Source organism: Nelumbo nucifera, chromosome 5 (assembly GCF_055504915.1).
Source record: "Nelumbo nucifera cultivar China Antique chromosome 5, China Antique-T2T, whole genome shotgun sequence".
In the NCBI taxonomy this organism is placed as follows: Eukaryota; Viridiplantae; Streptophyta; class Magnoliopsida; order Proteales; family Nelumbonaceae; genus Nelumbo; species Nelumbo nucifera.
Window position 1 is genome coordinate 33939825 of NC_142653.1, and position 14205 is coordinate 33954029.

Consider the following 14205-nt stretch of genomic DNA (forward strand, 5'->3'; position numbering starts at 1 on the left):
CGGATCATCCAAACCAACGAAACAGATAAACAGAGTAATAATGGTTCATGAAAAATCAGAGCACATGTTTTGTGGTTATCTTCTAAATGTAGACTAGCAATCATCTGATCCCTTTCCATAATCATACATCAACATCAGTAAGCCATTCACAATGCGGGATAAAAAGCCTCCACTCTGATAGTTGTTCTAATTGTGGAGCCATGCATATTCTAATGATGAGTCTAAATCTGGAGATGCAAGCCTCCATCCTAGTGGACTTTCCATTTTTTTTTTTTTTTTGTTTGTTGTGACATGAGGTAGACAATCAAATCAATCTATAACAGGTTCAGTGAATTATATTTACATTCTAATTTCAGAAGGACAATTATGTAGAATCACTGTTAAAGCGGCGGCAATTGAATTCTGTATCGTTACTACGCCGAGAAATTCGTCGATGTTAGTTTCTGCAAACCTCTTCTCTTTTACTCTTGGTAATTTAACAAGTAAACTCTTGGGAGTGACTTTTCTTTTCCCCTTCTCCTCTCCAGTTGGTAAGTTGGATTGAAGTTCTAACATCCAAGTGTAAGATTACAATTAGGAGAACCATCCAATAAGGCATTGTGGTAGGACCCTGATTTGAACATTGTCTCATGAAAATCAACTTAGAACTTGTGGACATCCTGAGACTGCCATCTGAAAGAACATCACTGTGAATGGAAGTGAACGCTTCATCTTGGCCATGAATGGTACCTCGGAAAATTTCTTCCCACCTTCACTGTGCACTGTGCACAATGTACTATTTTTGCTCATACAGCTGTACTTAGTTTGCGTAAGGAGCCATGTGGAACAGGATGAGGCACAAAGATAAAGTGTAACCTAGAAGAGCACAAGGTGTAACTTGTAACAGAGTAGGCCTTTCCCTGACATTTTTGAAAATGGTGGTGAAGGGTTCTCTGCTTCATATGAGGAAAAGGAAAATGAAAAGGGCACAATTCATCCCCTAGTGCACGCTGGCCTGCACTTATCCCAGCCTACTCTAAGAAGCCTAGGTTTTCTTTTTTTTTTTTTTTTCTTTTGGGGTGTCTAGATTTCATAAAAGGAGAGAACCAGTACAAGGCCATAGGAATGGGCTGTTTCCTTATCATCACTCTGTATATGTGGGGAAAATATCATACCATCATCTAATTATTTGTACTCTCTGGGACCAGCACCCAATACTGCTCCTGTGAAGCATGGAATCATGCATGTGCTAGTTAATCTAGGACGATCTAAAAGACTTTCACTGGTTCTATACTTCTATAATATTCTTCTCATCCTGTTTCTCAGTGTTTTTTTCGGTAATATAGCAGCTTTGTGGCATGTAAAAGAAGATAATTTTTTTTTTCTTTTAATTCCAAATATTAAAAAATAATAATTGTTATTCGTAAAAAACAGGGTTGATGTGGCTAAGATATCATGCTGACATCAGAGACCGCCATTCTGTATTGTATCAACTGTACTGTTTAACTTGGAGATTCATTTTTTTGCTAAGCACTTATCCTTACTGTGCATTTACATGTGTTCTTTATATCATAATTCATAAATATTACCGAAGTAAGATAAACAATCGGTCATTTTTACCCATGGATTTCATTATTGGAAGGGGTTAATTTTGTCCAACAACCCTTAGATAGGAAAAGAATATACTACAGATATTTAGGAAAAAAAGAATGAGGCCTTAAAACCTTGTAAAGCTGGGTATACCTACAAATACTTATAAAAAAACAGAGCCTTTTTTTGATATTCGACTATTCGGTGCCATGCACCGTTATTAACTTTCCCCTTGACCCTTTTTCCCAAAGCGCTGATTGTGGGATTCAATTCCGCATTAACGCTGGAACAAACCAACTAACACACCAGCGATCCAGCCCTTGTTGATTAAACAAACGGGGCCTTAAAACATTATAAAGCTGATGTTAAGTCTGTAACAAGAAATCTCCCGGAATTTTGATTTACAATGAACTCAAACTATGTGATGATCAGCCAACTTCAACATGGAATCATAGGCACTGCAAAGCATCAATTTCATTATTAATGTATTGAAAGTAGAGTTCTTCAGTGGAGAGAGAGTTTTCTGTTTTAAGTAAAAGAAACAAAGGATAGCTATATATGTACAAGTCCATGATTATATCAATTCATCTAACAAACCCAAACATTTCCATTTGAACCAAAAGGGGTAATATGAAAATGAGACATATCCAAGAGAATGAAATCTAGTCAATGAATAAATAAAGGACAGATAGAACACATCATATACTGTAGAGACAAATGTAACGAACACAAATGCTTGAAACAACTATTGACAAGACACAAATCCTTTCAGTTTCCATCTTTACTTGATTCTTGCAACTTCTCAAGCAGAAACCACATCTGCAGGTGACTCCAATGGAACTGGTTCTTGTGGTCTGATGTTCTCCCCTGAAGGTTTCTCTGTTAACTTGACATCCTTGTCAGGACCTTCTTTATTTTCTTTCTTTGTTTTCTTTTCATCGGATTTTTCAGGTTTTTCAGTCTTTACTGCTTCTGCTGGTGCAGATTCAGAAGGTTTTTCTGTTTGGACTGTCTCAGAAGCAACAACTGCTGGGGTGGCTTTTTCCTCAGCAGGGCTTTTGGCCTTTTCAGCATCCACAACATTGACAACAGTTTCCTTGACAGTTTTCTCCATATTTTGATCTTTTCCTTTCACTGGTTCAGATGGGACGTTTTCTGTTTGGGTTGCCTCACCACTCTCGGTTGAATCTTTCCCTCTCTTCTGCCAAAGAAATGTATGAAGCGGTCAGAGATTTTCATGTGTCGACAAAAAAAAAGGAGAAAACAACTCAATAACTCAACGTATTTAAGGCATCATCGTTAACAAAACAACTCAGATTAACTTTCTTTATTATTTTGAGTTCTTTTTTTATGTTGTAATTTGTAAAGGAGCACAAGCATCTCTTGCTATGCGGCTATGCCTTAATGGAGTCATGATTGTAGAGTAGCCGTTTTGTTTCAGTAATAACTGTTTTCACGTTGGGTTTTGGTCTCCTCAGTCCTCACATTAAAGCTATCCCATTCTTGAGAATTATGGGAAATCCTGCAAAATAATGCATTTTTTTTAACGCGCAAAACTATGCATTAATCTTTAAGTTTTCAGGGGGGTTAAAAAGAGAAAGATGACCACAAATTCAAGCATAGTTGTTCATATATGGTCTAGCTTCCCTTAATGTGTATGATATACAATATGTGGTCTAGACCGCCAAACCATACTAAATAAAACCAAAATTGGTGGTTTGGTCTGAAAATCGCTCAGACCATAAATTTCTGGTTTGGTTTGGTTTTCTAAATTTATATACCAAATCAAACTGTAAATTAATATTTATTGATGTATATATATAATATGTGTCAATATATATATGCAAGTATTTATTTAATATTTTATATATTATTGTTATTTTTTTAAATTTTAATTTATAAAGTGTGAATATAATTTATATAATAGTCATAGGTGGCACTTGTTATCATTTCAAATTGATAATTGAACTATATTTGCTATTTATTTAATTATACATATTATTCAGGCTTTCTAATTGGGTTAAGTCAAATAGAATATGACCCAAGTATTAAAAATTGGATTGAGGTGATTTGGGTCATGTTTGGTTTACTGCTCCGAGGCTCATTCTTTTAATTCTTGCTCATTCTAGGTAAGAATGAATAGCATTAGAGTGCTTGATTACAAAATTCTTGGCATGGGTCACATTCTTTTTTGAATGAAAAATCAACCCATAGCTCAAAAATTAAAGTAGCTATGAAAAATAATCATGCCCCATCTTTTTCATTTTCATTCTTTAAGGAAAACTTTGCTTACAAAGCTATTGACATAAATGTTTACTAACCGACTACTGTAGAAGTACTTTTGCAAAAGCACTTTCATAGAAGTACTTTTACAAAGCACTTTTACAACGAAAGCACTTTTATGAGAACACTTTATCAAAACACTCGATAAAAGCACTTTTACGAAAGCACTTCTATAAAAGTACTTTCACAAAAGTGTTTTATATAAAATATTTTCGTAAAAATACTTTTACAAAGTACTTTTATAAAAGCACTTTTTACTTTTATAAAAACACATTTGTAGAAAGTACTTTTACAAAAACACTTTTATGAAAGTACATTTATCAAAGTATTTTTACAAAAGCACTTGTCAGTTTGAAAAAAAAAATCTTTTTTAGGAAAACAGCATTTGGTTCATAGTAATATTTTCTCATTTTGCCTATTTTTACCTATTCTTGTCCATTTTAAAATTTCATCTTGGATACAAATGAGAAAGAATGAAAAATGAACCAAACATGGCATTGATTTCTGTGATAAAATGATTTTGGTTTGATATGAAAACTTCTCAAACTATAATTTACAGATTTTGATTTTCCATCCTCTCTAAACCAAACCGTTAAACACTCTTATGTGTAATAATGTATTGAACAAAGGAAAAGTCATCTCAGCCCCAAGTTAGACAGATAGGAATGGGAAAGGTGCAGGGACGGAGAGCCTCTCCCCATTCCATCCCAAAATCCCTATCCTTGTCCCCATCTCCATCCCCACTAATAGGGACAAGGTTATCCCATCCTCATCTCTACAAGGATTTTCATTCTCACGGGATCCCTGATCCTTGTAATTTTTTATAATGTCAACTATTTTGTTTTCGTTTTTTATTTTATTTGAAAAAATAAAAATAAAATAAAATAATAAAAAAGTATAATTATTTTTAAAAAAATTCAAACATATTCAATCATATTATTTTTTAAAATAATAATATATTGATGCATGTATAAATATATGCATATATAAATATGTATGTATACATATATCAGCGGGGATTGAGGTCTTCATGGGCGGGGGCGGGGGCGGGGAGTGATCTCCTTATCCCAGCCCCATTCCCACCAATAAGAACGAAAATTTTTCCATTCTCATCCCCGCGGGAGAAATCGTTTCCATCCCCGCTCCATTCAGAGCGAATCCCCCACAGAGGTTCGGGAAAAGGGAAAAACTTGTCATCCCTACCTACTGAGTATAAGGTTTTTATGCCGAAGCAAAGTTAAGCTGAACGCTTTGGAATTGTCATCCCGACGTCAGCTCATCCAAATTTCCGTTGATCACACAATACATTACTGGCTACGCTCATCCAGCCGTTCGTCGGATGTTGTAAATGTGCGGCTGGGTGAACGTTACCCAGAAATGTACTGTGAAACTCTGCGTCGAACCCAATTCTCCGACTCTCCAGTGATCGTCGCCGACAATGTCGGGTAATGGGGCACCCGCACCCCATTCTCCGTCATTCTGACAATTCCTTCGTTGGTTACGATGTTATTTCGTCCACCAGTTCCGCTCATGAATGCCAGCAATTTCAAGGACAAGCTACATTTCGAGGCCGACAGCTACTAATGTACTACCTCCAAATAAAGGAGGAAAAGATTGATCAAGTAATGTAAGTGCCCAAACGAGCTACATTAAGGGCCCCAATTGCAAGTTGCAACAGGTGGTGGGTCCCCCTCCTTACCATTTCAAGTTTCAAACGATGATGTAAGTGACCTCTACTGTTTTATGGTGCAACAATTCACACCATATCAGACCGTAAAAGCTTTACCTGCTGTTCATAATTCGCAAAGCTCAAAGGCTAATAAGAGCTGGCTGGTCCAGCTCCTAACAATCAATAATTCTTACAAAATTAATTAAAATTAGTGCACAAATCTTTATCTTGGGATCTAGATCTTCCAGGCACGAAAAAGAAATGAAGAAATGAGAATCTGCGTAGGAAATTCGTAGCCATTTCATAAGCTTCTTCAGAGAATCAAAGGTCTAGGGTGTTTTAATTTCAATCAGAAGCAAGAAAAACACAACAAACAATACTAGTTTCATTCAGTGATTCGATAGTTTCATGGATGAATTAGGGAGAGAGAGTATGTAATTTAATTCATGAATCATGCAAATAGATTAACAAAAGGCAATCCAGAATTAATTGAATGAAGCACAATCAGAACCAAAGTTCATAGAAAACTTGAAATGAAAAACTAAGATTCCATTAAGAAGTCCAACGATCAGGAGAGCTCAAGTGTTCGAGTTAATCTATATAATAGAGAAAGGTTAAGAAAAATGGCTACCTCGTTGAATAGAGAACTAAGAGATCTATGCTTGTTGCTCTGCTCATCAACCTCGGCATTCTCCACCTTTTCTTCCTGTGCTGCCTCTGCCGTCCTGGCTGCTTCTTCTACAACGGTCTTCTCTTCGGAGGCCGTGCATAGCTCCTCCTTCTCAGGATCTGCTGCCGGCACAGGTTTTCCAGAATTAGCAAATTCAGCCTTGAATCCTTTCGGCCTGCTTGCACAGCCTCCCATCTGTGGATTTCAAATCTTCAAACGAGAAACAATTCCCACCTATTATATATTATCTCTCCCTGTCTCTCTTGATATCTCTCTCCCCCTTAACTGAGAGAGATGGAAGAAGGTGTAGAAGAAGAGGAAGATCAGGAAGAGGAAAGAAGAAGAATGGACGGTAGAAATTAATGGGCGAAATTGTGTATAAATAAGGCGCGATTTCGGCGTTTCAAAGCTCCGACATTCGTTCCACGGCGAAGAAAATTTTCAGGAGGACAGACGCACAAGACAGACAATACAGACTCGTCTTTTTTTTTCCAAGTTATGAACTTATAAATTATGAATCACAGCCTGTAAATTTTCTTTTCTCGATGGTTTCTTTCTACTTTCTAAATTTGGGAAACTGAATTCATTTTTTTCTTTTGGACAGCCAAAATTTTCTCGAAGTTTTCTTCGGAGTCTTTTGATTTTGGGAAAACCAACGGTTTTACCGGAAACGAATTGCTCTTTTACTCTCATCCTTTCATCTGCATGCATGATATTTGCCGTTAGATCTTAAAGTTCCTTCCGATTTATGTCAGCATGATTAAAAATCCAACGGCTGGTAATGGTATCGTATACCGATTATCAGATTATCACTACCCTAACGGTCGGGTCATCGCGACGGTCCGCTTGATAAGTTTCAAAGCAGATCATATATCAAGAGCTGGACATTGGCACACAAGGTGCAATTTAGCAGTCAGGCGTGAACGTGATGATGATTGATGACTACGGATCTACGGTAAATTCATGATTTGCTGGAGATCGGACCGAAACGGTTTCTGACTACACGAGTGGAGTAGGGTATAAAAAGTTGATCCGTTAACCGACCCTCTATTAAGCGAATGAAGCAGAGGAGGTCAAGTCCACATTCTTTATCCAAACCCGACGGGACCGGACCCATTTGCAATGGACGCTGGGCTAGAGGCCAAAACTGCTTGAAAATTTAAGGAATGCATGTAATATTCTAATGAGATTCCAAAATTCTGCTTTTACGCCAAACAAAGCTTTAGGGAAAAGAGGTGTAGTTCTCCAAGGTGACCGAAAAGCTCATCTCATCCGTATGTCTGACTGGAAAGCTACGTAACCCATCTATTATTACAAGCATTAATTAATTAATCAATCCAAGTAACTTAAGTTTGATGCTTTCAAGCTTCAACCTTTGATCATCTTTTTCACTCTCTCTCTTCCTTGGAGTCCATCATTTTAGTTGGAATCCACTCCTTTTCAACCACATATTTTAATTTTAATGGGTGGAGTTGCCTGGCTTGCACGATTGAAACCCATCCACCAAAATTGTAGCGTGTTGCAAGGCCCAAATTTGAAGAATTCAAGGTATTTCATAAAGCTGTGATTCATTCAATAGCAACGTTTATCCAAGAACCAAGATTATAACTACATAAATTAATAATTAAGGTGGCCTTGTAAGTCTGAAATGTTTCCATTAATAACTGAAATTAATAAAAAATAATAGCTGTTCTTTGGTTTCACATTTGATAGTCCCACTTTTAGAAGGCCTCGTTCATTTTTTCAGGAAATAGAAAAAAAAATCTACATTCGATTTATGATTCTTGGGTTCTGTTTATTTATTTGGGGAAGTAATACTCTTTTCAGGTTTGAATAAATTATTTACGTATAAGCATTGAAAGTTTCTATTATGGGATGGGATAATATTATTCCTTTAATAATGTTTTTTTTTTTTTTGATAAATCGGTCATTATACACCTTTACATAGCGAATAAAAGAAAACCAGTAGATACTCTTATTCAAATAAGCATTATCTAAGAAACACTTATCCGAATAATTGCACTTACCTAGATAAATTGTTTATCGAGACACAAACGAGGCCATATATGAATCTATCAAATCTGAACACTTCCCAATTTTGTTATTAATGGGCATAGTTTAGACCCCATTTTGGTTTGTAGGAATGGAGTCTGGAATAGGAATTAGATCGGTCCAATCATTTGGTTAGGTGGAATTGAAATCCTATTCTCATTTGTTATTGAATGGCATTCCCCCATTTGAAGGAATGGCCATTTCCTCCCCCTCCCTTGAGAATGAAATCCCACTCCAGCTGATTCCAATTTTGATTCTGATTCCCATCTGGACCAAATAGAATATGGAAATAAATCATTTCAATTCTAATCCTGATTCCAACTGCATACCAAATGGACCATGATTATCAATAACTACAAGACATCCAAATTGGTGCATTGGGAGGACCAAAATCCCACCCATCAAACTTTTGCATCAACAATCATCTAATTTCAATGTATCATTGTTTATTTATAGCTTTCTAAGCACTAAAATAGCACATTCTGAAAAGCACACAATTAGAGTTGTTCATCAAACCGATGAAACTGACCAACCCAACCCAATCAGAGTTGGTTGGTTTTCTAATTATTCTGGTCGGTTTTGATTTAGTTTTTATGGTAACCTAAGAGGTTGGGTTGGTTTTGGTTTGATCATTTGTAAATCAACCAAAACCGAATTGACCTGACCATAGATATATATTATTTTTATATTTTTTAATATAGAAAAAGTGAGAAAATTCTCATATTTCTTAGTTTAAAACATTTTATATTGTAATTTTTATTTTTCTTTTTAATTTACTTTTTAGTAATACCATTACAATTCTTTAAATTTAAGTTTAACTAAATTTAATTTTTAACTTTAAAGTTAAATTTTTTGAATTGATCAATCAAATTGAGAACCGATCCAAACCAATACAACCTGAGTTGGCCTATTTTCATCATTATTCGGTCAATTTCAAGTGACTAACTTCCCAACCTGACCAGGTCGATTCGATTGATCAAATAGCTTGTAATCGAACCGAACCAACCCAGAAACACCTCTACACATGATGTGCTAAATAACTTCTCAAGTTATTGTGATCAGAACCATCTAATTTTGGTTCCTATTACGTGCTAAATATAAGACTCCTCATGACAAGTTCTATTATTGCCCGCTTAACACTGGCCACATATTGTGCCCAATGTGCGGCTGTAAGGTTCTGTGACCAGCATCGGGTGCTCAGAAGATCCAGACTCATTGCAAGTAAATCAAAACAAAATACATTTTCGGAAAGGTTTAATAAACAATTACTTAGGCTTGTTTGTGAATTGTCAATACCAGTGTGAAGGACATGATGAAGCCTATCCACGCTCCAGACCACCCATTAAAGAGGAAACACTATAAGATTGTCAGATGTCTATTTCCCCACTTTATGGCAGCGGGCCTTTAAATCCTATTATCACACCACTTACTAGTACTTTCCAAGTGGTGGAAATTAACTAATGAAAAGCCCCCATCTTTTTTGTCCAAAATGAAAATCAGACAAACATCAACTTAGTTTGGCCACACCCACAGGGACCTTTAAACTGAGAAAGTGCCCTAATAATATAGGGTAGAGAGGGGGAAATTAGACTTACAAAGGTCCTCCAATCACTTGTGTTTATGAGGGAAGGATGTGACTTAATACTAATACCTAGCTAATTGATTATTTATTCGACTTAGTGACCAACCACCCTTTGAATTGAACATTCTTCACCCACTCAATCCTATGCTACATTTCAAAACTTGTATGAAGGGATTGCAATAGGAAGAGATGGTCACAAGGAGAAACAAAATCAGGAAAACAGGTGGTGTTCCTTTGTGGGCACCTAGTTGTCTCCCACTTGTTACAATGTTCTCTCATTATTATGTGGAGAAAGGTCGGGACTCGAGGGAACTTTGACTGCCAAAATTAGACAGTCCGGACTGTAAACAGGGCTTTCCCTGCATGACATCTTAGTTCACATAGACTTGGTGCTAGATGGTTTGTAGGGTGGAGCCAGACAAGGAGAGCCCTGTTGACAGTCTAGGCTGTTGAATTTAGATAGCCAAATTCGCCTGTTCATGTAAATTCGATATCCAATTTGAAGAATTTACAGCGCATCGAGTTTTCAAGCTCAACCCATTCTTTTTTTCTGTTTTTCTTTGGTAAATTATAAAGACCCGCCCCTACGGGGTCAGTGACAATTATCACCTGACCCCCTTGAATTTTCACTTTGCAACCAATACTCCGAAGCTTGGTCAGATGGCCCTTTTCTCTTAAACCATAAATCCAAAAATACCTCCAATTTTTCCAAATTGATAAGCCAAAGTAACAAGAATCATTTCACGAGCATAGTAAAACAAGTTTCTTTATTATTATTATTTTTTTTTCATTCACTCCTTTCTTGTACAAAATCAAGAAAAACCAAATGAAACCTCAACTTTATATTTATTAGAAAGAAACCACTACTTTAATTTGAATGTTAAATCTGGCCAAAAATCTGCAAGGATCTCCAACTGAGAGGATTTTAATATTATATTTAGAAAACTAATATTCAACCATAAATCATTCAAATAAATAAGGAAATGATAGTTTGATGATTTAAAAAATCTTAAACAATTGAATGAGACTTTTTTCAAAATTAATTGATGCAACTCTAACGAAGGAGGTATTTATAACAAAATGAAAGTTCTAAATGAAAATTTGAAGAGATAATTGTCACCGACACCATACTAAGGGGGTATTTAATTATAACCAAGACTCAATCGTAGGATAAAAAAAACTCAATTCGAGACTGCCCAGGATGCACGCATAAACTCATGTTATTCAGCATTGCAAAAAAAAAGAAAAGGTAGAATGCCGTGATGGTAATTTTTAATGCTATTTTTTAATCAGGATTGAGATAAGCTAACAAGTACTAATTACTTATTTTTCTGGTAAAGCCCAATTAAGACACCTCTCACTTGTATAGAATTCCCACTTTGCCTTGTAATAAGGATTTAATTTTTGTCTTATTACTTAATAAAGGAACCAATTCAAAGCGAAACTACACAAAATGAAACTTTGATCCCTTCAACTGTTGTTGGCTTGTAGCGTTCACACTTCATACAATTATACCACATCGTCTAATCTTCGCTCTTAAGTTAAAAGGCCTCATCATCCAATAGAGCAGCTTCATCAGATTCCTTCTTCTGCGGAACAGGGAAAACATAGTCAAAGTGCATACGGCATCTCAAAGGATAAACAAAGCTTTGGAGGAGATCACATCTCCGCCCCACAATACATCCTTGTCATATATTGGAAACACTTCTCTATGATGATATTATCAGGATTGGTATTATCATCGGGAGATATTCTCAATACACGATGCACGTGTATTGTGGGGTGGAGATGTGAACTCACTTTGAAGCCCGTCCCATTGATTGTTTCCACACAACATCTTGTCTCTAAAACCAAGCCACATAAGAATCCACCCATCCGTTCCTTTTAAAATCTCGACCATGGCGTTGATTGTTGAACAAGAACGATTATTTAACGCAATTTAAAAATGGGGTTAGCTATATTCAGTGCAAGACCTCATCATAGCCTACTTCATCCGAGTTTGGATGGAATTGGAATCTGCTCCTAACCGAGAGTGCCTGCATACTAACTCTGTATTGGGAATATCTGCTCAAAAATAATAAATACAAATATAGGAAATGTTCCTGATGTACAGTCAAAACATACCATAAGGTCAGTGTGAGGCATGCTTTGTGAGGAATATATCGGGACACGTTTAGATGGACACATCCCTGTGCATTTGAAACATCTTTCCATGAAATGTTACGGGGGATGTAACCGTGGGACACACTGTGGAGAGCCCACTCTAATTCACTTCTTCAACCCAACTTTAGCTTCAATAAATAAGGAGCTTCAGTTCTTTATTCTAGCCATTATGGGGGTGTTCGATAATATGGTTTTGTTTTCGAAAATAAAAATAATTGCCACATCAGCTAAAACAAAACAACTATTGATTTGGCAGTTATTTTTAGGGAAAATTCTCGATAGGTGGTACCCTGTATTTTAGGCCGGGTGTTAATTTAGTATTCAAACTTTAAAATGTACCTACTGTTAATGAATCATCAGTTATGTATATTATATGACCTCGTACAATTTAAATTTTTTGAAATTGTCAAAATTACCCTTAAAAATAAAACACTGTTCGTCGTCTTCTTTCTCAAGAAAATAAAACAATACTCCATATATTGAAGAGGGCTGTGATGCATCTCTTCTTTTGGATGACAATTCCACTACTGGCTTCCAAGGGGAGAAGACCGCTGTTCCCAACAATAACTCCATGAGAGGATTTGAAGTGATCGACGCCATTAAAACTAAACTGGAAACTACAGAGTGCCCCGGAGTTGTTTCTTGTGCAGATATTCTAGCAGTAGCTGCTCGCGACGCCGTCATTACTGTAAGCAAAAGCTGCAATTAAAGTTTCATTTCACCATAGAAATTCTTCGAATATCTTTTAATTTATAGCAATGTTTGGTGGTTTTCTTTAGTATAGATTTTGGCACTTTGTTTTCTTTGCAATATAATTATCCCAGTTGGGTGGCACTTCATGGACAATGCAGTTAGGGAGAAGGGATTCAACAACTGCAAATTTTGCTCTGGCTGACAATGGTGGCCTCCCGTTTTTTGACTCGGATCTCAGTACCCTCATAAAAAACTTTACAGACAAGGGGTTTACTGAAACTGAGTTCGTTGCTCTATCAGGTAGCTAGAGCTCCAGAACCAGAATTAATGGCACTGTTTCTAACTGCATGTTTATTGATCTGCTTAACTTTTGTCTTCTTTTTGTTTTTGAAGGAGCTCATTCAGTTGGTCTAGCCAAGTGCTCCACCTTAAGAAGTCGTATCGACAACGACGCCATTATAGACTCCACATTTCATGGATTCCTAAAATCCACCTGTGATAAGGAAGGTGCTGACTTCTTTCACAATCTTGACAACACAACTGATAGAACGTTCGATAATGCTTATTTCACCAACTTGTTGAACAACAAGGGTCTGCTGCACTCAGACCAAGAGCTCTTCAGTGGTGGCTCCACTGACGCTCAAGTTAGAGCTTACAACACCAACTCTGCAGCTTTCTTTTCCGATTTTGGGAACGCGCCATGATCAAGACGGGGAGCCTTGAAGTATTGACTGGAACTGTTCGCCATCTCCTCATCGTCTTCAGGAATACCCCCAGCGTAGAATTCGCCACCGAGTTCCGGAACAAGTACGTGCCTGTCAATCTCCACCTCGGTTCTTCTCCAGTGCTCCCTCCCCTGGTTGTCCCTCACCAACAAACTGCAAAATCTTGGGTGTTGTATCATGATGGAGCTCTTGACTTGTTCTTTCAAATAGTTAACATCGATGGGGTTCTTTAAGCCCAGTGCGCAGTTGATCACATGATCCATTTCTGGCCGCAGAAAAAACCGCCAAGCTTTGCATTACAGTGAAAGGCAGTCTTATAGCCGTCCGTCGATTTTGATATCGTTGCGTACGTTGATTGCTCATTTTGAAAGCACCAAGTTTTGGGATTCATTTGATAAAGAAAATTGGATGAAACTTAAGGTGCATTTGTGTTTTTTCCCATGGCACTTTACGGTGAGTTAATGCCAGGTATTAGATTGTCGTAAAATGAAAGTTTGAGTACTATATTATCGCATTTTAAAGGTCGGGTACTAAATTAGCACTCGACCTAAAGTACAGGGTACCTATCGGGAATTTTCCCTTATTTTTATTTTTGAAACCAAAAGCCAAATACATCAAGGAGAGAAATTTCCTGACTGACAGTCTGCCTACTAGGGGTTCATGGAGATGGCAAAGTTTGGTAGCACCTAGAGAGGTCATTCAAAAGGGGGCCTGGTGGGCTGTAAAATCTAGTACAAAAGTTAGAATATGGGATGATCCTTAGTTAAAACATGTTGAGTGACTTAAAATTATAGGGCCC

At 36.9% G+C, this 14205-nt stretch overlaps 1 protein-coding gene and 1 pseudogene across 2 annotated transcripts; one reads left to right on the plus strand and one right to left on the minus strand.

Annotated features, from left to right (window-relative positions):
- Positions 1 to 1576: 1576 nt before the first annotated feature.
- On the minus strand, positions 1577 to 6674 carry LOC104599896 (uncharacterized). 2 transcript variants are annotated; one of them, XM_010262637.3, is made up of 2 exons: positions 6153 to 6674; positions 1577 to 2770 (listed from the first exon to the last, which is right to left on the minus strand). In XM_010262637.3, the coding sequence occupies exons 1-2, from the start codon at positions 6384 to 6386 to the stop codon at positions 2372 to 2374; spliced, it is 633 nt and encodes a 210-aa protein (XP_010260939.1). In that variant the 5' UTR covers positions 6387 to 6674; the 3' UTR covers positions 1577 to 2371. The 2 variants fall into 2 exon arrangements, with proteins under 2 accessions (XP_010260939.1, XP_010260941.1); XM_010262639.3 differs by having other exon boundaries at positions 2141 to 2767.
- A 2678-nt stretch (positions 6675 to 9352) lies between these two features.
- On the plus strand, positions 9353 to 13723 carry LOC104599895 (cationic peroxidase 1-like; annotated as a pseudogene).
- Positions 13724 to 14205: the final 482 nt, after the last annotated feature.

Bases quoted from the DNA above. Each gene is read 5' to 3' on its own strand.
- LOC104599896 (XM_010262637.3), bottom strand. From the start codon at position 6,386: ATGGGAGGCTGTGCAAGCAGGCCGAAAGGATTCAAGGCTGAATTTGCT. The intron at 2,771-6,152 runs GTAGCCATTTTT...TTTCTTTGGCAG, and splicing joins TTAGTTCTCTATTCAACGAG to AAGAGAGGGAAAGATTCAAC.